Source organism: Pseudorca crassidens, chromosome X (genome assembly GCF_039906515.1).
Source record: "Pseudorca crassidens isolate mPseCra1 chromosome X, mPseCra1.hap1, whole genome shotgun sequence".
Lineage (NCBI taxonomy): Eukaryota > Metazoa > Chordata > Mammalia > Artiodactyla > Delphinidae > Pseudorca > Pseudorca crassidens.
In genome coordinates, this window is record NC_090317.1 from 86320336 (window position 1) to 86346057 (window position 25722).

At 43.2% G+C, this 25722-nt stretch overlaps 2 protein-coding genes across 2 annotated transcripts in view; one reads left to right on the forward strand and one right to left on the reverse strand.

Annotated features, from left to right (window-relative positions):
- GNL3L (G protein nucleolar 3 like) overlaps nt 1-13067 on the reverse strand; it is a 26072-nt gene extending 13005 nt beyond the window's left edge. The window contains exons 1-7 of the mRNA XM_067724602.1: nt 12948-13067; nt 10648-10716; nt 4172-4212; nt 3234-3341; nt 2383-2499; nt 1560-1643; nt 894-1029 (exon numbers count right to left, since the gene is read on the reverse strand). Coding sequence (XP_067580703.1) covers nt 894-1029; nt 1560-1643; nt 2383-2499; nt 3234-3341; nt 4172-4212; nt 10648-10666 — 505 coding nt within the window. The 5' untranslated portion in view covers nt 10667-10716; nt 12948-13067. The remainder of the gene's footprint in view (nt 1-893; nt 1030-1559; nt 1644-2382; nt 2500-3233; nt 3342-4171; nt 4213-10647; nt 10717-12947) is intronic.
- The window catches only part of LOC137217580 (uncharacterized), a 25909-nt gene continuing 13217 nt past the window's right edge, over nt 13031-25722 (forward strand). Inside the window, exons 1-4 of the mRNA XM_067724605.1 lie at nt 13031-13149; nt 14186-14289; nt 15411-15504; nt 23001-23724. Of these exons, the coding sequence (XP_067580706.1) occupies nt 15445-15504; nt 23001-23724 (784 nt within the window). The 5' untranslated portion in view covers nt 13031-13149; nt 14186-14289; nt 15411-15444. The remainder of the gene's footprint in view (nt 13150-14185; nt 14290-15410; nt 15505-23000; nt 23725-25722) is intronic.

Consider the following 25722-nt stretch of genomic DNA (forward strand, 5'->3'; position numbering starts at 1 on the left):
AAAGGAGAACATCACCTCGATGGCTCACTCTAAAGATGCAGCCACCCACATCCAAGACTTGGCCCACCTCCTGCCAACAGATATCTCCCTAGCACTGACAGTCCCTGTCCAGTCCCCAGGTTAGAGTTAGAAAGGACAGTCTAGTCTAGGGGACCAGTTGGCCCTCCCTGAGGAGACCTGTTTCCTCAAGGAGAATGGGTAAACAGCTCTATGGTCCTAGATGCCTTCCTTCCAGACCAGGGGGCCCAGGGTACCAGAGGCCTCCCAAAGACAGTGCTTCCCACCCCTCCCTGGATCATTCTAGGTTGGGCCAAATGTCAAGAATAACCTTGACAAAAATGGCTACCATTTATGAAGAACTGAACATGTATGTACCAAGCACTTTATCATTAATTCTCCAACAATCCTATGAGATTGGGACAATCACAGCCCATTTTACACCTAGAGAAACAGAAGCTCTCAGGTGACATGACTTGTCCAAGATCCCAGAGAAAACAGACAGCAAAACTGGGATGAGACCCAGACCTGAGTGACTCGTGAGCCGATGTGCTCTTCTGCCCCAGTGTCCAGGTTCCAGCTTGGGAGAAAAGAGGAACTCTCCAGGGTTGGCCAGTCACAGATAAAGCTCAAAATGGCAAAAACAGGGGACTGAAAGGCAGACAGGCTTTAACTCCATTCCCAACTTGTGCTGTACTGTGTGTGTGGTGTGTGTGTGTTTAGACAAGTGACTTCACCTCTCAAATCCCTGGCTTTAAAAACTCAAACAAGAATTCCTACCTTGCACAACTGTTATGGATACCACTGAGTTGCTGGGTGTCAGGGTCTGGTCCAAGCTAGTTTTTCAACAAGTCCTGGTCCCTGCCTTGCCTTACCCAATACTGCCCAATACCCACCAATCTTGTTCAAGACCAGGACCAGCTTCTTGTTGCCTTCTGCCCGCAGGACAGTCTCCTCCATTTGGAAGCAGCGGCAGCCCAATGGGTCCCTGGCATCCAGGACTTCTAGAATCACATCAGAGTATTCCACCACCTGCAGGGCAGGGAATGAGGGATGAAGGCAGGGAAAGAACTGGGTAGCAATCAACAGGCCCATGAAAGAAGAGGTCTCCATCTTAGGAAAAACAGAAGCAGAGAGGAGACAGCACTGGATTGATGCCCTCCCTAAAGGGCCTTAAGAAATGCGCCCCCGGGACTTCCCTGGTGGTGCAGTGGTTAAGAATCTGCCTGCCAATGCAGGGGACACGGGTTCAAGCCCTGGTCCAGGAAGATCACACATGCCGCAGAGCAACTAAGCCTGAGCGCCACAACTACTGAGCCTGCACTCTAGAGCCCACAAGCCACAACTACTGAGCCCGTGTGCCACAACTACTGAAGCCCACATGCCTAGAGCCTGTGCTCTGCAATAAGAGAAGCCACCACAATGAGAAGCCCACGCACTGCAACCAAGAGCAGTCCCCGCTCGCTACAACTAGAGAAAGCCCACGCACAGCAACAAAGACCCAATGCAGTCAAAAAATAAATAAATGAATAAAAATTTTTTAAAAAAATGGGCCTCCATACCTTACGGAACTCCTTGTAATAAGCCTTCCTTGTGGCCTCATCATCCAACTGAGGAAACATATTTAATTCCTCCAAAACTTCCTCCTAAAGGGAAAAAAAGACAATGGTCCAGGGGAGGAAAGAGAGTGAGAGCTGTCTTTGGCAACCATGGGAGGCTGGGAGAGCCATGTGAGTCCCAGCCCACCAAAGAGCAGCTTGTATCAGCCAACAAAGCCAGGAACTAGAAGAAGAAAGGATAGACCCACATGGTCCATGTGTGTGCCTATTTGTAAGTGTGTGTTTGAGCACCAGCTAGAGGCCTGGGATTGCACCTGAGTGTATAAGGGAGGAATGTAAGAGGGAGGTATAAGTGAGAAAAACAATCTATGGGGAATGTGGGATGGAGGAAGCAAAATGTGTACTTTATATTAGAAAAGGAACTTTAAGTTGGAAAGTATATATTCTGTGAGATGAGACTATATGCCAGAAAGGCAGTAAGAGGTCCTAGAAAGAAGACTCTTCTCTTAACTTTCCCCTCACGTTCTCATTCCTTCTCTCCCCCTGTTCCCTAGTCCAACGCCTCCCCACTCCCAGACCCCAGTCTTTGGGTTCCAGCTTGGGAGAAAGGACCTAACCAGGGTTGTCCAGTCACAGATAAGGCTCTTCACCTCCCTCTCACCCTCCCTCCATGTCCCTACTGTTTCCCGTCTTCTCTGAACTGATTCTCTACTCCCCCTCCAACAATCTCACACCCTTCCTCTTTCCTTTTCACAGATCAATGGCAAAAGATGCTTTTGAGCAAACCCACACCAGTCCTACCCAGAGGCAAAGACTGCTCTCTTACCTTGTGCTCAAACTCCTCCTGGCGTCGCAGGACATCCTGACAATAGCTTTCAATGGTCCTGCGTCGGTGTCTCTCTTGCTCCCGGGCAGCCTGCTGCTTCTCCCTCATCTCCTCAACCTAACAAGTGAACGCACACCAGGGCTGTAGCTGACTAGGTCTGCAGTCTAAGGGAGGGATGGAAGACCAAGAGTAACAGGGAGCAGGTGACAGAGGGAGAAAACAGTGTGACATGGCACAGGTGGGAGGAGCAGGGATACAGGAAGGGAGAAGATATGACAGCAAGAGATAAGGGGTTTGAGAGAAAGAAAAAGACAAAGAGATGAAGGAAGGGAAAGTATGGCAGACACTAATACAAGGAAGATATGTGAAGCTGAGAGAGAATGTGTTCTAAGTAGCGGGAAGCACTTAAGACCAGAGAGGAAAAGAAAACAAGGTCCTGGGATGCTCCATCATTTACAGAGCAGCAAGAGACAGCAGAAAAGAAAGGACATCCAGGAGAGTGAGATGACAGGAAAGCCAAAGTGAGAGTGTTTCAAAAAAAAAATCATGGTCTCAAATGCTGAGAATTTGAATAACATGAGGGAAGAAAGTTATCCATGAGTCTGATACCAGAGAACATGCTGGTGAGGCTGGCAGGGGTCATTCCAGTGGAGCAATGAGAACATAAACCAGACAGCCATGGACTGGCAGGTGAGCAAATGGACACTAAATCAAGTATCAAGGCAACTGCCCTCTCTTCCCCTTTCCACAAACAGCCTCAACAACCCTAACAGTTCTGGCCTTTGCCTTTCAACATTTCTGTAGACCTGGCAGTCAAGCCAGGCCCTCTCTCTCCAAGGGAAAGGGCTTACCCTCTTCTTCTTTAATTCAGCCTCCCGATTGGCATGATCATTGGAGTGAACAAACTGGGGAGCGGAGGCCACTTTGGTGGCTGCTTTCTTCCCATTCTGCTTTGCAGGCTGGTCACCACACAACAGGGAAAAAATGAACAGACTTAATGAACACATGGAAATCACCCTTCCCAGCGGGTGTTAAAGCTGCTCAGAAGTGTAGTTGTTGGGGGAAAGAGGAGAGAAGCAAACAAAAAGGGCTCTGTCCCCAGAGGTCTGCCCATCTGACTAGAAAAAGACCCTTCTTCCCCTAGCCAGGCAGGGACGTGCAGCCCTTGGAACAACAGTAACAGCATCACCTAGGCACTAGAAATACCAATTATCAGATGCCAAGACAGATCTACCAAATCAGAAACTCAAGGGTAGAGCCCAGCAATCTGTGTTTTAACCAGCCCTCCAGGTGATTCTGGAGGGCTAGTTAAAGTTGGAGAACCGCTGCTCTGACCCAAGTCCTACGTGTCCACAACTTTCCCAGCAGGACCAGAAGATCCAGGAGCTGGGGCCAAAGACTGTTTGAACCTCCCTCCTCTCCATGAGCAATAGGGACTTGGGAATTAGACAGACTCAAGTCCTAGCTGTGCTACCTTGAACCTAAGAACTTTCTCACTGAGGCTCAGTTTCTTCATCTAAAAAATAGGATGATGACAATCCCTAACCAAGGTAAACCAAGCACAAAGCAGTACATGGCTTGTGGTGGGAACTTAATAAATGCTGCTGCTTCTCTGCTGAAGCCACCCAGAGAGGGAGGGAAAGCCAGATCTACTGATTCCAATGCAGTGCTCTGTTTGGAGTCACCCAATATCTACCTGGTTTTGTGGGCCTCTTCTAGGGTGGGTAACCTGTTCCTGACCTTGTCGTCAACAATGGGTATACCTTACCTGAGCGTGGAACCAACTTACCTTCTTGCAGCCTTTGGAACTTTTACCTGGCTTTTTATTTTCTAAAGAAAGAAAAAAAAGCCATCATCCACCTACCCAACATTTGTTGAACCTTAATGGAGGTCAGGCCACACTGGGAACCTAAGGAAGCCTCAGACACCATGTCTGTCTAGGCGCACAAGACAGACACGGAGCTGGCACCAACAGTGTCAGAGGAGGTACTGGATATAAATGTTCGGGGTATTCAGTGCAAACTGAAACAATTCTTAAGGGAATCCTGTGAAGAGAGCAACTTGAAGGTGCGCTTCTGACTCCTTTCTCTCTTCCAACTTCTAGCTGGGGCAGCTCAACAATTTTGGCACCAGGCTGAGGTGGGGGGCTGGTAGCATGGGAAAGTGATCTGAGGGTTAGGGTTAGAGTTAGGGACCCTGGTTAGTCCCTGGTTAGGGACTCTGAGGAGTCCCAGCCAGCTAAGCCAGAGTAGATGCCCTCAGCACATGGGGAGAGAACTGTCCCTTCCTGCTGACCCTGCTCATGTCATTGCCTCCAAAGGGAATTGCGCTACACAGCTAAACTGCAACCTCCCTTTGATTTAAGGAGGAGAGAGTTCACCTTCTACAATCACGCCTTAACAAAGCCCAGCAACTTAAGGGGCCTCTTCCCACTTCAATGAGGAGTCCCGTCTGTCATCTCCTTCACAGCTGGCCTCTCAGAAAGAATGGCTTCCCTTAATTCTCACCATTTGCAAGGGGGCTAAAGGAATTCTTACAGGGGGAGGTTCTGGAAGGTCAGGATATATGCTACAAACAAATATAGGAGCAGCTTGAGATTTTCAGAGAACAGGCTCCCCAATCACACTAGGTGGTTCACGCCAAAGCAGAGTTAATGTAGGAAACAGAGGAGTTAAATACTACTGCAGGACTTCCCTGGTGGCACAGTGGTTAAGAATCTGCCTGCCAACGCAGGGGACACAGGTTCGAGCCCTGGTCTGGGAAGATCCCACATGCTGCAGAGCAACTGAGGCCGTGTGCCACAACTACTAAGCCTGTGCCCTAGAGCCCATGCTCTGCAACAAGAAGCCCCTGCAATGAGAAGCCCGCACACCACAACGAAGAGTAGCCCCCACTTGCTGCAACCAGAGAGTAGCCCCCACTTGCCGCAACCAGAGGAAAGCCCATGCGAGGCAACAAAGACGCAACACAGCCAAAAAAAAATTTTTTTAATAAATTAATTAAATAAATAAATACTACTGCAAGTTCTTAAAGAGATTCAAGAAGATACTTCAAATGAACTGTGTGAGAAAAAGATTCCCAAAATTTGATATTGAATAAAAATTCAATTGATGTAGTGAAAAACAGAACAGACATCACTAATAACCAAATTAATAAGCTAGAAGGCCAAGGGAAGAGCTTGCTTAAAACAGGACAAAAATCCAAAGAAAAGTAAAAACAGGGGCTTCCCTGGTGGCGCAGTGGTTGGGAGTCCTCCTGCCGGTGTGGGGTACTCGGGTTCGGGCCCTGGTCCGGGAGGATCCCACATGCCCCGGAGCGGCTGAGCCCGCGAGCCACAACTGCTGGGCCCGCGCGCCACAACTTAAAAAAAAAAAATGTAAAAACAGAAAATGGAGAATGGACTCAGGAGAGCTAGTATCTAAATTAACAGGAGTTCCAGAAAGAGAAAAGATACAAATGGAGAAGCAATTATTTTTTAAAATAATAGGTGAAAGTTTCCCAAGTTGAAAACAGGACTGAGGCTTCAGACTAGAAAGGCGCATGGAGCATCAAGATTAACAAAAGACATATGCCCTAGGCATACACTGATGAAATTTCTGAACTCCAAGGATAAAGAGAAAATCTTGTAAACTTCCAAACAGAAGGCATTCCCAACAAATGTGAGAGAAGCAGACAGCCTTCTCAAATCCACAATTCTGAACACTTAAGACAGAAGAATAACCATTACAAAGTACTGAGACAAGGGACCGTGTTCCAAGCTAAATTCCTATAACTGATCAATATTTCACTCTTACGTGAAGGTAAAAGACAGACATGTGCAAAGATTACCACCTGTGTTCCCTTTCTGGTAAAACTACTTGAGGAAGTATACCAGCAAAAATAAGTATAAAATCATGCTAAAGGTCTCACTTTGGAAGAGTAGGGCAAAAATAGTTATTTAACTTTGGTAAAGTGATAAAAAAAATTTAGTTATGCTTGATATAAATATGAATGCAATTACCAACGTAATTTTAAGTCCTGGTGGAGGATTTCTTTTTAACTTGTTAAACTTTTTAAAAGTAATAAGGGAATAAGAAGAAACAAACAAAAAAATATAAAATAAGATGGTAAAAATCAGACCAAACATATTAGTTATCATAATGAATGTGAATGGGCCTAATTTCCCCATAACAAAAAAAAAATCAGATCCCAAGTCTCCTTTTCTTCCAAAGTACTCATGTTACAATGAAAAGAATGTGAGGTTTGGAAGGAACCAGGTCTGGCCATTTTACTCAACAATTTCCATCGGCCTAACTTCCCTGGAAAATGAGGGCCTGCACTGGATACAGGCACACGATGAAAGAAAATACATCACTTAAAGTGGCGAAAAACGTCTGCTTCAGAGAGGAGAAGGAGAGGGGAGGAGAAGCGAGGAAGAGGGTAGGGGTGCAGTCACCACTCACAACACTGCAACACCCAGGAGCCGCTGTTACTGTTTTTTAATAGCTTCAGAGAGAAAACAGCTACCATTTTTTAGCCAGCCATACCTAGGTTCCTGTTCTGGCTCAATAACTACCTAGCTACATGACCTTGAAGAATTTCCTTAAATCTCTCTGACCACCAATATCTCCATCCACCAACTCTCATATCAATACTCAAAGGTGGATCTCTCCATTCATCCATCATCTCCCATACTCTCACCCCACTACATCCCTGTATCCCCAGCCTGGCAGTGACTCTGCCCCCATCCTCCATCTACCCCTGCATCCGACTTCCCACTATGCCCTCTGAAACTCCCACTTAGGAGATCAGCACTCCCCTAATTCTTCCATCTTTTCTTGGGAACAATTCCTCAACCTCCTGCCTTAATAGAGACTCAGCTCTCCCCTGAGGACACTGCTTCACCTGCAGGCTTGAAAGGTGGCTATTAGTTTATATTAACATGAATACCTTGGAGCCAGTAGGTGCAGGAGGTATCTTGCAGACTCACCACTGCCAAACCAATTTCTCCCTCTTGTTAAAAAAGAGGGGGGAGGGGGGAATCCTACTTTTTTTTGAGACTGCTGCTATGCCTGTCACCTATGAGTCACTTTTCCTCTTTTACTGAAGCACCTAGCTCATAGCTTTTTTTTTCTTAATTATCTTTTTTTAATTTTTGGCTGCATTGGGTCTTCGTTGCTGCACGTGGGCTTTCTCTAGTTGCAGCGAGCGGAGGCTACTCTTCACTGTGGTGCACAGGCTTCTCATTGCGGTGGCTCCTCTTGTTGCAGAATACAGGCTCTAGGTGCACAGGCTTCAGTAGTTGCAGCATGTGGGCTCAGCAGTTGGGGCACGCAGGCCCTAGAGTGCACAGGCTTCGGTAGTTGTGGCACGCGGGCTCTAGAGTGCAGGCTCAGTAGTTGTGGTGCACGGGCTTAGTTGCTCCGCGGCATGTGGGAATCTTCCTGGACCAGGGATTGAACCCGTGTCCCCTGCACTGGCAGGCAGATTCTTAACCACTGCACCACCAGGGAAGTCCATAGCTTTACTTTCAACTGAACTCCTGCCATCATCAACCTGGGCAACTTTGGTGATCACTGGGCCCCTTCCAATGCTCAGGTTTCCCACTTCCTTGACATCCCCATTCCATATAGCCACCTGCCCACGCATTGCATTGGTGACATCTATGATCATCATCTATAACTGCTTGTACTTCAGAAAGCAATCTCAGACACCCCTCTCAACTATCTTCAAGCACATTTGTTCAACCTCCTAGAGACTTCCAAAACACTGGCGCCACTCGGTTCTTTATTCAACGGCCACCCTATTTCCCTCCCTGTGCAGCTTACATTCCAGTCTGTCATTACGATGGATTACATACCTGTGCCACCAATCATTGATGGTTGTAAATCTTTTAAATGATAAAACGTACCCTCCTTTTTAATAGCCATTCAAAAACGTACAACAATTGAAACTGTATGTGAACACTCTTTCTAGGGCTTCTCAATAACCTTCCCAGATTTAATCATTATCATTACCATTTGGGTCCAAGGTATCTCTAGCCCAGGGTGCAGGGAGCTGCACCATGAAGCACCTCCCCCATCTTCCGCTGCAATCATCCTAGTTAGTCTGATCAAGACTTCAGTTGCAATTTAACAGTGAAAGTCTTTGTTTTGTGTGCACATGTAAAGTTTTTCTATTTAATTTAATGTTCACCATTTTCCCACTAATGCAGATATGTATGATTGTTCTTTAACAGGTAATACAGTCAGATGGTTCCAAAGTAAAACCATGTCAGATGTAGAAAACAAACTTATGGTCACCAGTGGGGAAAGCGGGGGAGATAAACTGGGAGATTGGGACTGACATATACACACTACTATATATAAAATAGATAACTAATAACGACCTACTGTATAGCATAGAGAACTCTACTCAATACTCTGTAATGGCCTATGTTGGAAAAGAATCTAGAAAAGAGTGGATATATGTATAAGTATAACTGATTTCCTTTGCCGTACACCTGAAAGTAACACAACATTGTAAATCAACTACACTCCAATAAAAATTATGAAAAATAAATAAAAATAAAACCATGTATTCTGAGAGATCTCCCTCCCACACTTGTCCCTAGCCACTGCAGTCCCCTCACCACAAGAAACCACTTTATTAGTTTGTGATGCATCATTCAGTTTCTTTATGCAAATACAAATTTATATTCTTATTTCCCTCCATTTTCTCCCAGGGAAGGTAACATACTATGTACTCCTGTCAGCAACTTGCTTTTTTCACTTAACAAATCCTGGAGATCTTTCCATCTAACAGTTTTTCCATATAATAGTCTTTCCATATACTAATTCCTCATTTTTTTAAACTGCCAGGGTTCCTTTGTATGCATACACTCTATTTCACCAGGTAATTATTGTTTTTCATCACTATTAATAATTCTATTACCAATAAAAATTAATTAAAAAATAATACTTCTATTATTATCTTGTATTTGATATTCTTAAATAGAGTATAACTACTTTTGTTCACTTTTCTTGTGTTACGTGAAAAAATGATTATTTGCTTTTGGTATTAACATAACCAAAGTCTGATTCTTGATGAAATTTTTATGATTATATAAAGTAAGTGAATTTTTTTTCACCAAGCCCTACATAGGCAGGGCCACAATTCACACAGAATACAAGGCCACTGGGTTGCACAATCCTCATCCAGTCTATCCAGTGTGCTATCCAAATGTTATCATTTTCTGCTTGGGCCATAGCAGGATAAAGGCAGGGAAGCACAGAACCAGACCTGTCCTACTGCCTTTGCCTTCCCTCTTTTAAGGAAGAGTCCATGTATCACATTTGTCTTCTCCCTCTAGGCTGTAAGCATCATGGTGGGAGGAGGGGGGGATTGAGTTAGCACTATTAATTGAGACATTCTAGTGCCTGGCATACAGTAAGTGCCAAATAGCTATGCCTGGTCATGCTGGGCCCTTGGGACACAAAGATGAACCAGATGTCAGTGAGAAGTTAACAGTGTTGTGAAAGAGACAGACCCAATCATAGAGTCAACAGCCCTGGTTCCTGTGGGTACACAGACAAGTAGAAACCAAGGGAGGAGGTTAACAGGAGGGATTCCCAGAGGAAATGATGTATAAGTTGAAATCTGAAAAACAAGCAAGAGTTATCCCATTAAAGGATGAGAAGGAAAGGGAAAGAGTCCTGAAGGCAGAAAGAACAGCAATGTATCCACACTGTCTGTTTCATAGGTAAGAAAAATCCAAAGCTCAAGAGAGATCAGACAATAATTCAGTGGCAGACAGTGTATGCATCCTCTGAGGGGCTAAACTCCAAAGAGAAATGAAGGCTGAATCTTTAAAGCTAATACTTACAGACCACTTATTATGTGCCAGGCACTGTTCTAAGTGTTCTACCTATTTTAATTCATTAAATCCTCACAACAACACTGGTAGGCAAATACTATTACTGACTGGACAATTTACAAATACTGTGCGTCTGGACAATTTTTTTTTTCTTTTTTTTTGCGGTACACGGGCCTCTCGCTGTTGTGGCCTCTCCCGTTGTGGAGTACAGGCTCCGGACGCGCAGGCTCAGCGGCCATGGCTCACGGGCCCAGCCGCTCCACAGCATGTGGGATCTTCCCGGACCGGGGCACGAACCCGTGTCCCCTGCATCGGCAGGAGGACTCTCAACCACTGCGCCACCAGGGAAGCCCCATTCTGGGAAATTTTTTAAAATACTATGAATATTCATTAAAGCTTAGGATTGGGAAGAAGTGGTAAAAGAAACTCACTGTGTCTAAGTTTCACCATGATGACTAGCTTGAAAGCAGGTAGATTCAAATCTGCAGGCTTTTTTTTTCCTGTTGGAATGAGAGAAGAACCAATTTGAAGACAGAGAGAGGAACCACAATGCTATAAGCCCCTTCTGAGCCCCCTGAAGGCAAAATAAAATGTTAAAGAACATGATAAGGAAGCCCTAACAATTAGAGGAATCTGAGAGAAGGGGTTATACTGGAGCTGGCACCTGGTATGGCTGAGTATAATTAATTATAATAATAATATTACAGGGAAGGTAGTGTCACACTACCCAATGGGAAATTAGGTCTAAACCTCTCTTCCTGGGTGGAGTCAGTGCCTCAGTGCATCAGATATAGGATACCCCAGGTAAGGGACTAGCACTAAACCTCTCTAAGGGGAGAGTGGTATGCAAGGACAATCTGTTTCTACAAAGGGTATTAACTGCACCTCTTTTCCCCAAATAGGGGGTTCTCATTTACCCTGGAAGTGGGAGGAAAAGACATATCCCAGGAATCTACCCTGGAGAAAAGGGACCTCAGAATAGGGCTTTTTATCTGTATGTCTATGTGGACTGAGGTCAGTGCAAAATCTTGGGGGAGGGGGGAAAAATGTGCACCTGTATGTATGGCTGGGGTCTGTTCCTTGGTGACGGGGGGAGGAGGGCAGGATGCCTTTTGTCACTCTACTCCAGGATACAGAGGAACTAGATAAACCGGCACAGTGGCTGTGTGCATCTCCGCTGCATGGGAGAGGAGCACAAGTCTACATCTGTAAGTTGTGCAGGGACCGGGGCTGGGGGGTACTTTGAATCACTTTATCCTAGGGAGGGCCATGAGATGGGACTGATATACCAATCTCCACTACAAGGTGACATTAGTGCCATGCTAACAAAGGGGGGAATTATGCAGCTTTGCATGAATGGGGTCTGCACCTTGCCCGCAGTGGGTTACTCTAGCCCCTTCCATGGGAGATGGGATGGGGCACGATCTGTTTATCTCGTGTACGGGTTGAAGTCAGCAGCGTGTTAATATTGAAGGAAAAGGACCTCTGGTTCTCTGCATGGGGGAGGGGGGAATGCAGCTATACATTCAATGGAACGGCCCTTACAGTAGGTGGGGGGGGGGGGGTCCTGTGGGTTTTTTTCCTGGATAGGGAGAAAAAGATCTGAGCTCCTCTACCTCGGATAAGGGGGTAGCCCATATGCACGCACTATGGGGTGATCAGTGATGTCACTGCTTCTCAACATTGGAGGGCACCTCTCTGCTCCCTTGGGGTCTCTCCTTTCCTACAGTTGGTGATTCTAAATCCTTGGGGAAGGGGGGAGAGGAGGGATGATCTGTGTCTACCTAAAAAAGAGAATAAATCTGAGCCCTTCTTCCCCGGGTACCCCAGGAGAGGCAGTTCTGACTGTCTCTTCATGGGTTAAGGTCTGCTGTTGTTTGCTGCAGGGCATTTTTGGGTCAAGCCTTTACAAATTCAGTATGCCAGCACCTGGGGAGGAGGTGGTGAGATCTGATTTTCCATAATGGGGACTCACTCTAGCCTAGAAGGGGTAAATCTGCGTGCTTCTCTGTGGGATGAGACTTGTGCCTCCAAACACATAGGGAGGGGTGGTCTACCGCCTCTGCAGGAGCGGGGGCGAGACATCGGTCAATTAGTTACACGGGGGCGAGGTAGGGAGGTCTCTAGGTCTTGACGCTAAGGGAAGGAGGCTCACTCCTCTGTATATTAAAATTTCGGAGCTCCTCTCTTCTGGTCGTCAGGCGGGGGTGGGGGTAAATACATCAAAGCCTCTGCCTAAGGGAAAAGGTGTGCGCTGAGGTGGATCTGTGTGCCTTAGCGCCAGTAGAAATCTGCGCCGTTCAGCCTCGTGAGGAGGGAGATGTGTCTCTTTACGGGTGGGGTCGATGTCGCCACACCTTCGGGGTGTCCACGCCTGTCTACACCGGGAAAATACGGAATGGAACCTCACTACCCTAAAAGGAGGAGGGCACTCGACGCTTCTCCACACAAGTGGGGTCTGTAACTCTCCATACAGTGTGTCCAGGGGTCTATACCTGTCCAGATGAGGTGCGTCCGTGCCCCTCTACCCCGCAAGAATGTGTTTGGGCGCATGTCCACAGGCGAGCAATCCCTGCCTCTCATCCGGGCCCTTCTACCCTGGAAGGAGCCCGACTCTTCACCTCTCTATTCCAGGGCAGAGGGCGCCTCGGGTTTCACCTGAAATAGTTGATCCTTTCGGCGCGGCGGGCTGGGTGAGCGCTCACCACGAAAAAAGAGAGTCGTGCCTTACCTCCACTTCCGGCGAAGATCTGAGAAGAGAAGACAGTACAACACTGTCAGCCCACAGACTGCGCTCGCAGCATTAGACTTCGACTTCCGGATCCCAGCCTCGCTGTGAGCGTACCCGGGGGCGGGGCTTAGGATTGACAGCTCGCTCCCTCCCGTCCCTTCCCCGGGGCCGCGCTGGCCCCGCCTCCCGGACGCTCCGTAAGGTAAGGAAATAGCCGAGCAGGGGAGGCGGCGAGGCGGCGAGGGGGGGAGGCGGGGAGGCGGCAGCGGTTTCTTGGCTGGTGTGGGCATATAACCTACTTGTAAGACAAGTTCTTGTCTGCGGGCCTCTGCCTGGCCCTAAATATGTATGTTCTCGAATCTTAGTGACCAAGTGATCGCCAAGGCCGCATCAGACAAGGGTGGGGGGGTCGGTGCCTTTGTCTACAACGGAAGATGGCGACGGGCAGGGTGTGAGAAAATGGCCGCCAGGGTCACATGTTTTGCTGAGTATACCCACCTGAAATGACTAGGTTAGCTGCTCCCAGCAACCGTCCCGGCTTGCGGGGTCCCAGAGGAACCCTGAGGGAGTCACTCAGAGCTCTTTCTGCTGCAGCGCAGATCCACGGCCAGGCCTACAGACGGAAGAACTGGAAGCCTCTCCCACCCATTTGCCTTCTTCCCCTCCTCCTCCCTCCCTCCCTCCCTCAGGCCCCAGAGCAGAGTCCGCTGGAGGGAATGGATTTACCTCTGGAGTGGGGGCAAGTAAGAGTTTCTTCAGAAGCCATCTCAGGGAGCTCCTGACCTGGCTGGAGAATGAGGTCTCCCCCTTAAAAAAATAATTATTAGTCTGAAAATGTCTTCTTCCTGATAACTTAGTTCCAGCCACTCCTCTTCCTCTAGCCTAAACTTTGGGGTGAGGCCGAGCCCCTGTACCCCAAGGATATCAACCTCTAGCATATCCAGGCAGAAAATGACTCCCTCTGCCTACTCCTACCTCTTACGTACGAAGGACTCACTGCCCCTACATTCATGGAAGGCTTCTAAACTCTTACCCTAGAGAAACACAACTCCTCTGGACCCCAAACCAGCCCTAGCCACCTTCACCTTCCCCCCTGCATTAGCAAATTTTTCCTTTTTCTTTAAGACCTAACTCTTGTCGCTTCTATGAACTTTCCCAGCTGAGAGAGAAACTCAGAGCACCTTGTTGCATTTATCACTTAGTATTATAATCATTTATGTGGCTGTATCTCCTCACAGGAGAGTGAACTCCCTGAGACTAGGAGCCATCTATCTTCGCGCCCTCAGCAGGACCCAGCACAAGACTGGTACAAGGCACGCTTCAGCAAATGTTTGTTAAACGGGTAAGTTTACGGGCCTACACCACAAATCAATGGGAAATGGACATTTTAGTAGATAGTGCTGGGAAATTTGGCTCACCATAACGAGAAAAATAAAACTGGATCCCTATTTATTTCCACATGAGAGGGTGGAGAATATCTTTGTGACCTAGGACTGTGGAAGGACTTTTTAAACAAAGTCCGAAATGCACAAACCATGAGGAAAAAATTTGTGATGAAGTCTTTGATAGGAATGAAAATTGGTATTACTACTTTGGAAAACAATTAAGAATAGTTAAGCAATCAGAATAGTTAAAGATGGCCCTGGGACCCAGCAATTCTGTTAGAGATGTGTGTGTGTGTGTGTGTGTGTGTGTGTGTGTGTGTGTATATGTATGTTAAGTCCTAGAGAAATTCTTAAACATATGCACAAGGAGGCATGTGCAAGAATATTCATTGCAAAATAAAGATAAAAGGAAAACAATCAAGAAAAGAATATTCATCACAGAACTGTTAGTAATAGAGAAAAAAATCTCAACAATCTAAAAGTTCACCAAAAGGAGAATAAATAAATAGTGGTGTAGCCACACAACAGACTACTATATACAACAGTAAAAAAAAAATGAACCAGAATTGGTTATATCAATCCAGATTAATTTCAGAAACATACTGCTGTGATAAAATGCAAGTTGTGGAAGGATACATGATGTGTGAGACCATTTATATAGATTTTTTAAAACTAGAAAACAGTGCACTATGTTGTTTATCAATTACATAGCTATGTAAACAATATTTTTTAAACAAAGGAATTAAACACCAAATGCAGAATGGTGATTACCTCTGGGGAACAAAATGAGAGAAAAATACACAGGGGACTTTGACTGTCTAATATTTTATCTGGGTAATAGGTACATGGGTGTGTGCTATATTATTCTTCATACTTATTTGTATGCCTGAAGTATTTCATATTTTTTTAGAAAGACTGTGAGGATCTATAACAAAATTAATGGTGTCTAAATCTAGATCAGTGGTTCTCAAACCTGGGCTGCAGCAGAATCACTTGGGAGAGCTTGTTAAAATACCAGATGCTGGGCCCCACACCCAGAATTGTGTTTTAGTTAAGTGTGTATTGCATTTCTAACAAGTTCTCAGGTGGTGGTGGTGGTGGTGGTGGTGGTGATGAAGAAGAAGAAGAAGAAAATGATGATGACGATGAAGCTGCTGCTGCTGCTAGTCCAGGTACCACATTTTGAGAACTGCTGACAGAGAAAATGAAATTATCAATGAATTTAGTTTTCTTCATTGTGCTTTTCTTTGTTTTCCATGTATTCAATGAGGGAGTGTTACTTTAGGGAGAGGTCTTTGTTGTTTTTTAAATTCTCTTTCATCTCTACTTCCCACTCTCATTTCCTTCATGTAGGCAAGCATTTTAAAGTGTTTTATGCATATCTTTTTGTTTATATGTGTTCTTGCAAAATATGTATTGTTGTTTTACATGCATGTATTTCCCCAAAATTTTCATTTTTCCATTTTTCAAAATTCAGAACAGTTGAAAAAATAGTACAATGAAAGCCCATACACTCTTAATATTTTGCCAAATTTGTTCTACTTCTCTTTATATGTATATGTGTACATCTTCTTGCAGGCAGTATAACAGCTCACCCCTAAAAACTTCAGCACTCATCTACTAGAATAAGGACATTCTCCTGCATAACCACAATACTGTTATCACACCTAAGAAAACTTACTAATTCAATAATACCATCAAAGATACCCTATATACAAATTTTCCAATTGAGCCCAAAATGTTCTTAGACCTGCTCTGATTTTTTGATCCCAGTATCTAATTAAGGTTTGTGTATTACGTTTGGTTGTTTTAGCACTTTAACCTCTTTTAATCTAAAATAGTACCCCTAGATTTTTTGTGTGTTTGAGATTACACCAATACTTTTCAAGAGTCCAGGCCAGTTTCTTATAGAATATCCCACAGAATATCTGGATTCATCTGCTCTTTCCACATGAAAGGTTAAATTATTAATTATATAAACTTATTAATTATATAATTGTATATAATTATATGTAATTATGTATATTATATATATTATATATAATATATATCTAATTATATAATTATATTATTAAATATATAATTATATATAATTATATAATTATGATTATATAAATTATTAATTATATAAATTATATAAACCATTATTCAGGTTAAATAATTTCAGCAATAACAGGACATAGAGGATACCGCTTACTTCATATTGTATCTTCTCAGGAGGCACTTAATACCAGGTTGGCCCACGGTGGAGAATATTTTGTGTCTGTGCATTTTTTTTTATATCTTTATTGGATTGCTTTACAATGGTGTGTTAGTTTCTGCTTTATAACAAACTGAATCAGTTGTACATATACATATGTTCCCATATCTCTTCCCTCTTGCATCTCCCTCCCTCCCACCCTCCCTATCCCACCTCTCTAGGTGGTCAAAAAGCACCGAGCTGATCTCCCTGTGCTATGCAGCTGCTTCCCACTAGCTATCTATTTTACATTTGGTAGTGTATATATGTCCATGCCACTCTCTTGCTTTATCACAGCTTACCCTTCCCCCTCCCCATATCCTCAAGTCCATTCTCTAGTAGGCCTGTGGCTTTATTCCTGTCTTACCCCTAGGTTCTTTTTTTTTTTTTTTTTTTTTTTAAACATCTTTATTGGAGCATAATTGCTTTACAATGGTATGTTAGTTTCAGCTTCACAACAAAATGAATCAGTTATATATATACATATGTTCCCATATCTCTTCCCGCTTGCGTCACCCTCCCTCCCACCCTCCCTATCCCACCCCTCCAGGCGGTCACACAGCACCGAGCTGATCTCCCTGTGCTATGCGGCTGCTTCCCACTAGCTATCTACCTTACGTTTGGTAGTGACCCCTAGGTTCTTCATGACCTTTTTTTCCCTTAAATTCCATATATATGTGTTAGCATACGGTATTTGTCTTTCTCTTTCTGACTTACTTCACTCTGTGTGACAGACTCTAGGTCCATACACCTCATTACAAATACGTCAGTCTTGTTTCTTTTTATGGCTGAGTAATATTCCATTGTATATATGTGCCACATCTTCTTTATCCATTCATCCGATGATGGACACTTAGGTTGTTTCCATGTCCTGGCTATTGTAAATAGAGCTGCAATGAACATTTTGGTACATGACTCTTTCTGAATTTTGGTTTCTCAGGGTATATGCCCAGTAGTGGGATTGCTGGGTCATATGGTAGTTCTATTTGTAGTTTTTTAAGGAACCTCCATACTGTTCTCCATAGGGGCTGTACCAATTCACATTCCCACCAGCAGTGCAAGAGTGTTCTCTTTTCTCCACACCCTCTCCAGCATTTATTGTTTCTAGATTTTTTGATGATGGCCATTCTGACTGGTGTGAGATGATATTTCATTGTAGCTTTGATTTGCATTTCTCTAATGATTAATGATGTTGAGCATTCTTTCATGTGTTTGTTGGCAGTCTGTATATCTTCTTTGGAGAAATGTCTATTTAGGTCTTCTGCCCATCTTTGGATTGAGTTGTTTGTTTTTTTGTTATTGAGCTGCATGAGCTCCTTGTAAATTTTGGAGATTAATCCTTTGTCAGTTGCTTCCTTTGCAAATATTTTCTCCCATTCTGAGGGTTGTCTTTTGGTCTTGTTTATGGCTTCCTTTGCTGTGCAAAAGCTTTGAAGTTTCATTAGGTCCCATTTGTTTATTTTTGTTTTTATTTCCATTTCTCTAGGAGGTGGGTCAAAAAGGATCTTGCTGTGATTCATGTCTTAGAGTGTTCTGCCTATGTTTTCCTCTAAGAGTTTGATAGTTTCTGGCCTTACATTTAGGTCTTTAATCCATTTTGAGCTTATTTTTGTGTATGGTGTTAGAGAGTGATCTAATCTCATACTTTTAAATGTACCTGTCCAGTTTTCCCAGCACCACTTATTGAAGAGGCTGTCCTTTCTCCACTGTACATTCCTGCCTACTTTATCAAAGACAAGGTGGCCATATGTGCGTGGGTTTATCTCTGGGCTTTGTATCCTGTTCCATTGATCTATCTTTCTGTTTTTGTGCCAGTACCATACTGTCTTGATTGCTGTAGCTTTGTAGTATAGCCTGAAGTCAGGGAGCCTGATTCCACCAGCTCCGTTTTTCGTTCTCAAGATTGCTTTGGCTATTCGGGGTCTTTTGTGTTTCCATACGAATTGTGATTTTTTTTGTTCTAGTTCTGTGAAAAATGCCAGTAGTAGTTTGATAGGGATTGCACTGAATCTGTAGATTGCTTTGGGTAGTAGAGTCATTTTCACAATGTTGATTCTTCCAATGCAAGAACATGGTATATCTCTCCATCTATTTGTATCATCTTTAATTTCTTTCACCAGTGTTTTATAATTTTCTGCATACAGGTCTTTTGTCTCCTTAGGTAGGTTTATTCCTAGATATTTTATTCTTTTTGTTGCAATGGTAAATGGAAATGTTTTCTTGATTTCACTTTCAGATTTTTCATCATTAGTGTATAGGAATGTCAGAGATTTCTGTGCATTAATTTTGTATCCGGCTACTTTACCAAATTCATTGATTAGCTCTAGTAGTTTTCTGGTAGCATCTTTAGGATTCTCTATGTAGAGTATCATGTCATCTGCAAACAGTGACAGCTTTACCACTTCTTTTCCGATTTGGATTCCTTTTATTTCCTTTCCTTCTCTGATTGCTGTGGCCAAAACTTCCAAAACTATGTTGAATAAGAGTGGTGAGAGTGGGCAACCTTGTATTGTTCCTGATCTTAGTGGAAATGCTTTCAGTTTTTCACCATTGAGGACGATGTTGGCTGTGGGTTTGTCATATATGGCCTTTATTATGTTGAGGAAAGTTCCCTCTATGCCTACTTTCTCCAGGGATTTTATCATAAATGGGTGTTGAATTTTGTCAAAAGCTTTCTCTGCATCTATTGAGATGATCATATGGTTTTTCTCCTTCAATTTGTTAATATGGTGTATCATGTTGATTGATTTGCATATATTGAATCCTTGCATTCCTGGAATAAACCCCACTTCACCATGGTGTGTGATCCTTTTAATGTGCTGTTGGATTCTGTTTGCTAGTATTTTGTTGAGGATTTTTGCATCTATGTTCATCAGTGATATTGGCCTGTAGTTTTCCTTCTTGGTGACATCCTTGTCTGGTTTTCGTATCAAGGTGATGATGACCATGTAGAATGAGTTTCAGAGTGTTCCTCCCTCTGCTATATTTTGGAAGAGTTTGAGAAGGATACATGTGAGCTCTTCTCTAAATGTTTGATAGAATTCGCCTGTGAAGCCATCTGGTCCTAGGCTTTTGTTTGTTGGAAGATTTTTTTTTTTAACATCTTTATTGGGGTATAATTGCTTTACAATGGTGTGTTAGTTTCTGCTTTATAACAAAGTGAATCAGTCATACATAAACATATGTTCCCATATGTCTTCCCTCTTGCATCTCCCTCCCTCCCACCCTCCCTATGTTGGAAGATTTTTAATCACAGTTTCAATTTCAGTGTTTGTGATTGGTCTGTTCATATTTTGTATTTCTTCCTGATTCAGTCTTGGCAGGTTATGCATTTCTAAGAATCTGTCCATTTCTTCCAGGTTGTCCATTTTATTGGCATAGAGTTGCTTGTAGTAATCTCTCATGATCTTTTTTATTTCTGCAGTGTCTGTTGTTACTTCTCCTTTTTCATTTCTAATTCTATTGATTTGAGTCTTCTCCCTTTTTTTCTTGATGAGTCTGGCTAATGGTTTATAAATTTTGTTTATCTTCTCAAAGAACCAGCTTTTAGTTTTATTCATCTTTGCTATCATTTCCTTCATTTCTTTTTCATTTATTTCTGATCGGATTTTTAGGATTTCTTTCCTTCTGCTAACTTTGAGGTTTTTCTGTTCTTCTCTAATTGCTTTAGGTGCAAGGTTAGGTTGTTTATTCGAGATGTTTCCTGTTTCTTAAGGTAGGATTGTATCGCTATAAACTTCCCTCTTAGAACTGCTTTTGCTGCATCCCATAGGTTTTGGGCTGTCGTGTCTCCATTGTCGTTTGTTTTTAGGTATTTTTTTATTTCCTCTTTGATTTCTTCAGTGATCACTTCATTATTAAGTAGTGTATTGTTTACCCTCCATGTGTTTGTATTTTTTACAGATCTTTTCCTGTAATTGATATCTAGTCTCATTGCGTTGTGGTTGGAAAAGATACTTGATACAATTTCAATTTTCTTAAGTTTACCAAGGCTTTATTTCTGACCCAAGGTATGATCTATCCTGGAGAATGTTCCTTGAGCACTTGAGAAAAATGTGTATTCTGTTGTTTTTGGATGTAATGTCCTATAAATATCAATTAAATCCATCTTGTTTAATGTATCATTTAAAGCTTGTGTTTCCTTATTTATTTTCATTTTGGATGATGTGTCCATTGGTGAAAGTGGGGTGTTAAAGTCCCCTACTATGAATGTGTTACTGTCGATTTCCCCTTTGATGGCTGTTAGTATTTGCCTTATGTATTGAGATGCTCCTATGTTGGGTGCATAAATATTTACAATTGTTATATCTTCTTCTTGGATCGATCCCTTGATCATTATCCTTCTTTGGCTCTTGTAATAGTCTTTATTTTAAAGTCTATTTTGTATGATATGAGAATTGCTACTCCAGCTTTCTTTTGGTTTCCATTTGCATGGAATATCTTTTTCCATCCCCTCACTTTCAGTCTGTATGTGTCTCTAGGTCTGAAGTGGGTCTCTTGTAGAGAGCATATATATGGGTCTTGTTTTTGTATCCATTCAGCCAATCTGTGTCTTTTGGTGGGAGTATTTAGTCCATTTACATTTAAGGTAATTATCGATATGTATGTTCCTATTCCCATTTTCTAAATTGTTTTTGGTTCGTTATTGTAGGTAGGTCTTTTGCTTTTCTTGTGTTTCTTGCCTAGAGAAGTTCCTTTAGCATTCGTTGTAAAGCTGGTTTGGTGGTGCTGAACTCTCTCAGCTTTTGTTTGTCTGTAAAGGTTTAATTTCTCCATCAAATCTGAATGAGATCCTTGCTGGGTAGAGTCATCTTGGTTGCAGGTTTTTCTCATCACTTTAAATATGTCCTGCCAGTCCTTTCTGGCTTGCAGAGTTTCTGCTGAAAGATCAGCTGTTAACCTTATGGGCATTCCCTTGTGTGTTATTTGTTGTTTTTCCCTTGCTGCTTTTAATATGTTTTCTTTGTATTTCATTTATGACAGTTTGATTAATATGTGTCTTGGCGTATTTCTCCTTGGATTTATCCTGTATGGGACTCTCTGTGCTTCCTGGACTTAACTGTTTCCTTTCCCATATTAGGGAAGTTTCAACTATAATCTCTTCAAATATTTTCTCAGTCCCTTTCTTTTTCTCTTCTTCTTCTGGAACCCTTATAATTCGAATGTTGGTGCGTTTAATGTTGTCCCAGAGGTCTCTGAGACTGTCCTCAGTTCTTTTCATTCTTTTTTCTTTATTCTGCTCTGCAGTAGTTATTTCCACTATTTTATCTTCCAGGTCACTTATCCGTTCTTCTGCCTCAGTTATTCTGCTATTGATCCCATCTCGAGTATTTTTCATTTCATTTTTACTGTGTTGTTCATCGTTGCTTGTTTCATCTTTAGTTCTTCTAGGTCCTTGTTAAATGTTTCTTGCATTTTGTCTATTCTATTTCCAAGATTTTGGATCATCTTTACTATCATTATTCTGAATTCTTTTTCAGGTAGACTGCCTATTTCCTCTTCATTTGTTAGGTCTGGTGGGTTTTTATCTTGCTCCTTCATCTGCTGTGTGTTTTTCTGTCTTTTCATTTTGCTTATCTTACTGTGTTTGGGGTCTCATTTTTTCAGGCTGCAGGTTCGTAGTTCCCGTCGTTTTTGGTGTCTGTTCCCAGTGGCTAAAGTTGGTTCAGTGGGTAGTGTAGGCTTCCTGGTGGAGGGGACTAGTTCCTGTGTTGTGGTGGATGAGGCTGGATCTTTTCTTTCTGGTGGGCAGGTCCACGTCTGGTGGTGTGTTTTGGGGTGTCTGTGGACTTACTATGATTTTAGGCAGCCTCTCTGCTAATGGGTGGGGTTGTGTTCCTGTCTTTCTAGTTGTTTGGCATAGGGTGTCCAGCACTGTAGCTTGCTGGTCATTCAGTGAAGCTGGGTGCTCATGTTGAGATGGAGATCTCTGGGAGATTTTCACCGTTCGATAATATTTGGAGCTGGGAAGTCTCTTGTGGACCAGTGTCCTGAAGTTGGCTCTCCCACCTCAGAGGTACAGCACTGACTCCTGGCTGCAGCACCAAGAGCCTTTCATCCACGTGGCTCAGAATAAAAGGGAGAAAAAGAAGAAAAGAAAGAGAGAGAGAAAGAGAGGGAGAGAGAGAAAGAAAGAAAGGAAGGAAGGAAGGAAGGAAGGAAGGAGGGAACGGAGGAAGGAAGGGGGTAAAATAAAATAAAGTAAGATAAAATAAAATAAAATAAATTTTTTTAAAAAGTAAATAAAAAAACAAAAAGAAAAGAGACCGACAGAACCCCAAATGGTGACAGCAAAGCTATACAGACAAAATCTCACACAGAAGCATACACACTCGCAAAAAGAGGAAAAGGGGAAAAATAATAAATCTTGCTCTCAAGGTCCACCTCCTCAATTTGGGATGATTTGTTGTCTATTCATATATTCCACAGATGCAGGGTACATCACGTTGCTGGTGGAGATTTAATCCGCTGCTGCTGAGGCTGCTGGGAGAGATTTTCCTTTCCTTTCTTGGTTCGCACAGCTCCTGGGGCTCAGCTTTGGATTTGGCCCCGCCTCTTCGTGTAGGTCGCTGGAGGCTGTCTGTTCTTCACTCAGACAGGACGGGGTTAAAGAAGCTACTGACTTGGGAGCTCTGGCTCACTCAGGCCGGGGGGAGGGAGGGGTACGGAGTGCGGGGTGAGCCTGCAGCAGCAAAGGCCAACGGGACGTTGCACCAGCCTGAGGCCCGCCGTGCATTCTCCCAGGGAAGTTGGCCCTGGATCCCGGGACCCTGGCAGTGGCGGGCTGCACAGGCTCCCCAGAAGGGAGGTATGGATAGTGACCTGTGCTTGCACACAGGCTTCTTGGTGGCGGCAGCAGCAGCAGCCTTAGCTTCTCATGCCCATCTCTGGGGTCCGCGCTGTTATCCGCGGCTCGCCCCCGTCTCTGGAGCTCTTTTAAGCAGCGCTCTTAATCCCCTCTCCTCGCGCACCAGGAAACAAAGAGGGAAGAAAAAGTCTCTTGCCTCTTTGGCAGGTCCAGACTTTTCCCCGGACTCCCTCCTGGCTAACCATGTTGCACTAACCCCTTCAGGCTGTGTTCACGCCGCCAGTCCTCTCCCTGGGCTCCGACTGAAGCCGGAGCCTCAGCTCCCAGCCCCACTCGCCCCGGCAGGTGAGCAGACAAGCTTTACGGGCTGGTGAGTTCCGGTCGGCACCTATCCTCTGTGCGGGAATCTCTCTGCTTTGCCCTCCGCACCTCTGTTGCTGTGCTCTCCTCCGTGGCTCCAATGCTTCCCCCCTCCGCCACCTGCAGTCTCCGCCCGCGAAGGGGCTTCCTAGTGTGTGGAAACCTTTCCTCCTTCACAGCTCCCTCGCACTGGTGCAGGTCCCGTCCCTGTTCTTTTGTCTCTGTTTATTCTTTTTTCTTTTGTCCTACTCAGGTATGTGGGGAGTTTCTTGCCTTTTGGGAGGTCTGAGGTCTTCTGCCAGCATTCAGTAGGTGTTCTGTAGGAGTTGTCCCACGTGTAGATGTATTTCCGGTGTATCTGTGGGGAGGAAGGTGATCTCCATGCCTTATTCTTCCCCCATCTTCCTCCGACCCCCTCACCTTTAGGTTTTAATCCATTTAGAATCCACGCTCATTTGTGGTGATAGGTAGGTATGCAATTTTATTTTTTCCACATAGTGAGCCACATTTCCCACCACCAAATACTAAACAATCCTTCCTTTTTCATTGATTTACCATGCCACCTTTGTCGTATATTATGAAACATACACACATAGGTCTGTTTCTGTTCTTGTACTAATACCACCTATTTTTTTAATATTTTGTAACGTATCTTAAATCTGATAGGGCAAGTCCCCTCCTCTTTAGTCTTCTTTTGGGTTGTCTTAACTATAACTCTGCATAAATCTTCAAAAGATTTTATCAAGCTCTTCAAAAAAACAACTGTAATTTTGATTAGAATTGCACTGAATTTATAGATTAATTTGGGAGAGTTGACACTATCAAAATATTAACTTGTCCCATCCAAGATCATGGAATATCTCCTCATTTGTTCAGTTCACCTTCTACCTGTGCTCTTTATTAAGAGTTTAAAGTTTTCTCTTTAGAATTTTTGTGTTTTTACTAATTTAATTCCTAGTGACTTTACAGTTTTAGTTACTATTCTGAATATTTTTATTTTTTGAATAGATAATATACACGCATTTTGAATAGCAAAACATATAAAAATTATACTTTGAGAATTGTCACTCATCTTTGTCCATTCTACCCAGTTGCCACCATACACACCACCCACAGTTACCAGTTTTATTCATTTATTTTTTTATTCTTCCAGTGTCTCTTTATGCAGATACAAACAAGTATAAATGTATATCGTATTCCATCTCCCTCTTTCTTACACAAAAGGTGACATACTATACATACAGTTATACATGTTGCTTTTTTCACGTGATACATCCTGCAGGTCCTTGCATATCAGAGCATTAGAAAGTTTCCACTACATAGAAAATCATGTAGTATGACTTGAAACTGTTGAGAGCTGAGAAACCGTTACATTATGTGGATGTGTAATAGTTTATTTAATGACTGCAATACCCTACTGATGGATGTTCAGGGTATTTTCAGTCCTTTGGTATTACAAATGGTGCCATGATGAATAGACATTTCATATGTATGCAGATATTTCTATAGGATAAATTCTAAGAATCACATTTATAACTTTGGTAGATATTGCCAAAGTTTCCCTCCGTAGGTGTACCATTTTGCACTTACCACCCATGTATGAGTTTATGTGTTTCACCACCACCTCGCTCAGAAAGTGTATCATTAAAGACTTTCGGATTTTTGCTAATGTGATAGGTGAGAAACAGTATCTCACTGTAGTTTTAATTGACATTTCTTTTATGATGAGTGAGGTTGAGCATCTTTTCATATGTTTAAGGGTCATTTTTGGCTTTTCCTGTGAGTTGTCTATTTATATGCTCTGTTTATTTTCTCGATTTCTACAAGCTTGTTATATAATTAGAGAAATTAGACCTTTGTGAATGATATCAGTTGTCAGTATTTTTTTCCCAGTTTGTTGTTCTTTTGACTTTGCTAATGGATATTTTCCAAACAAATTTTACTTTATTTTTATGTAAACAAGTTTATGTTTTCTTTTATGGA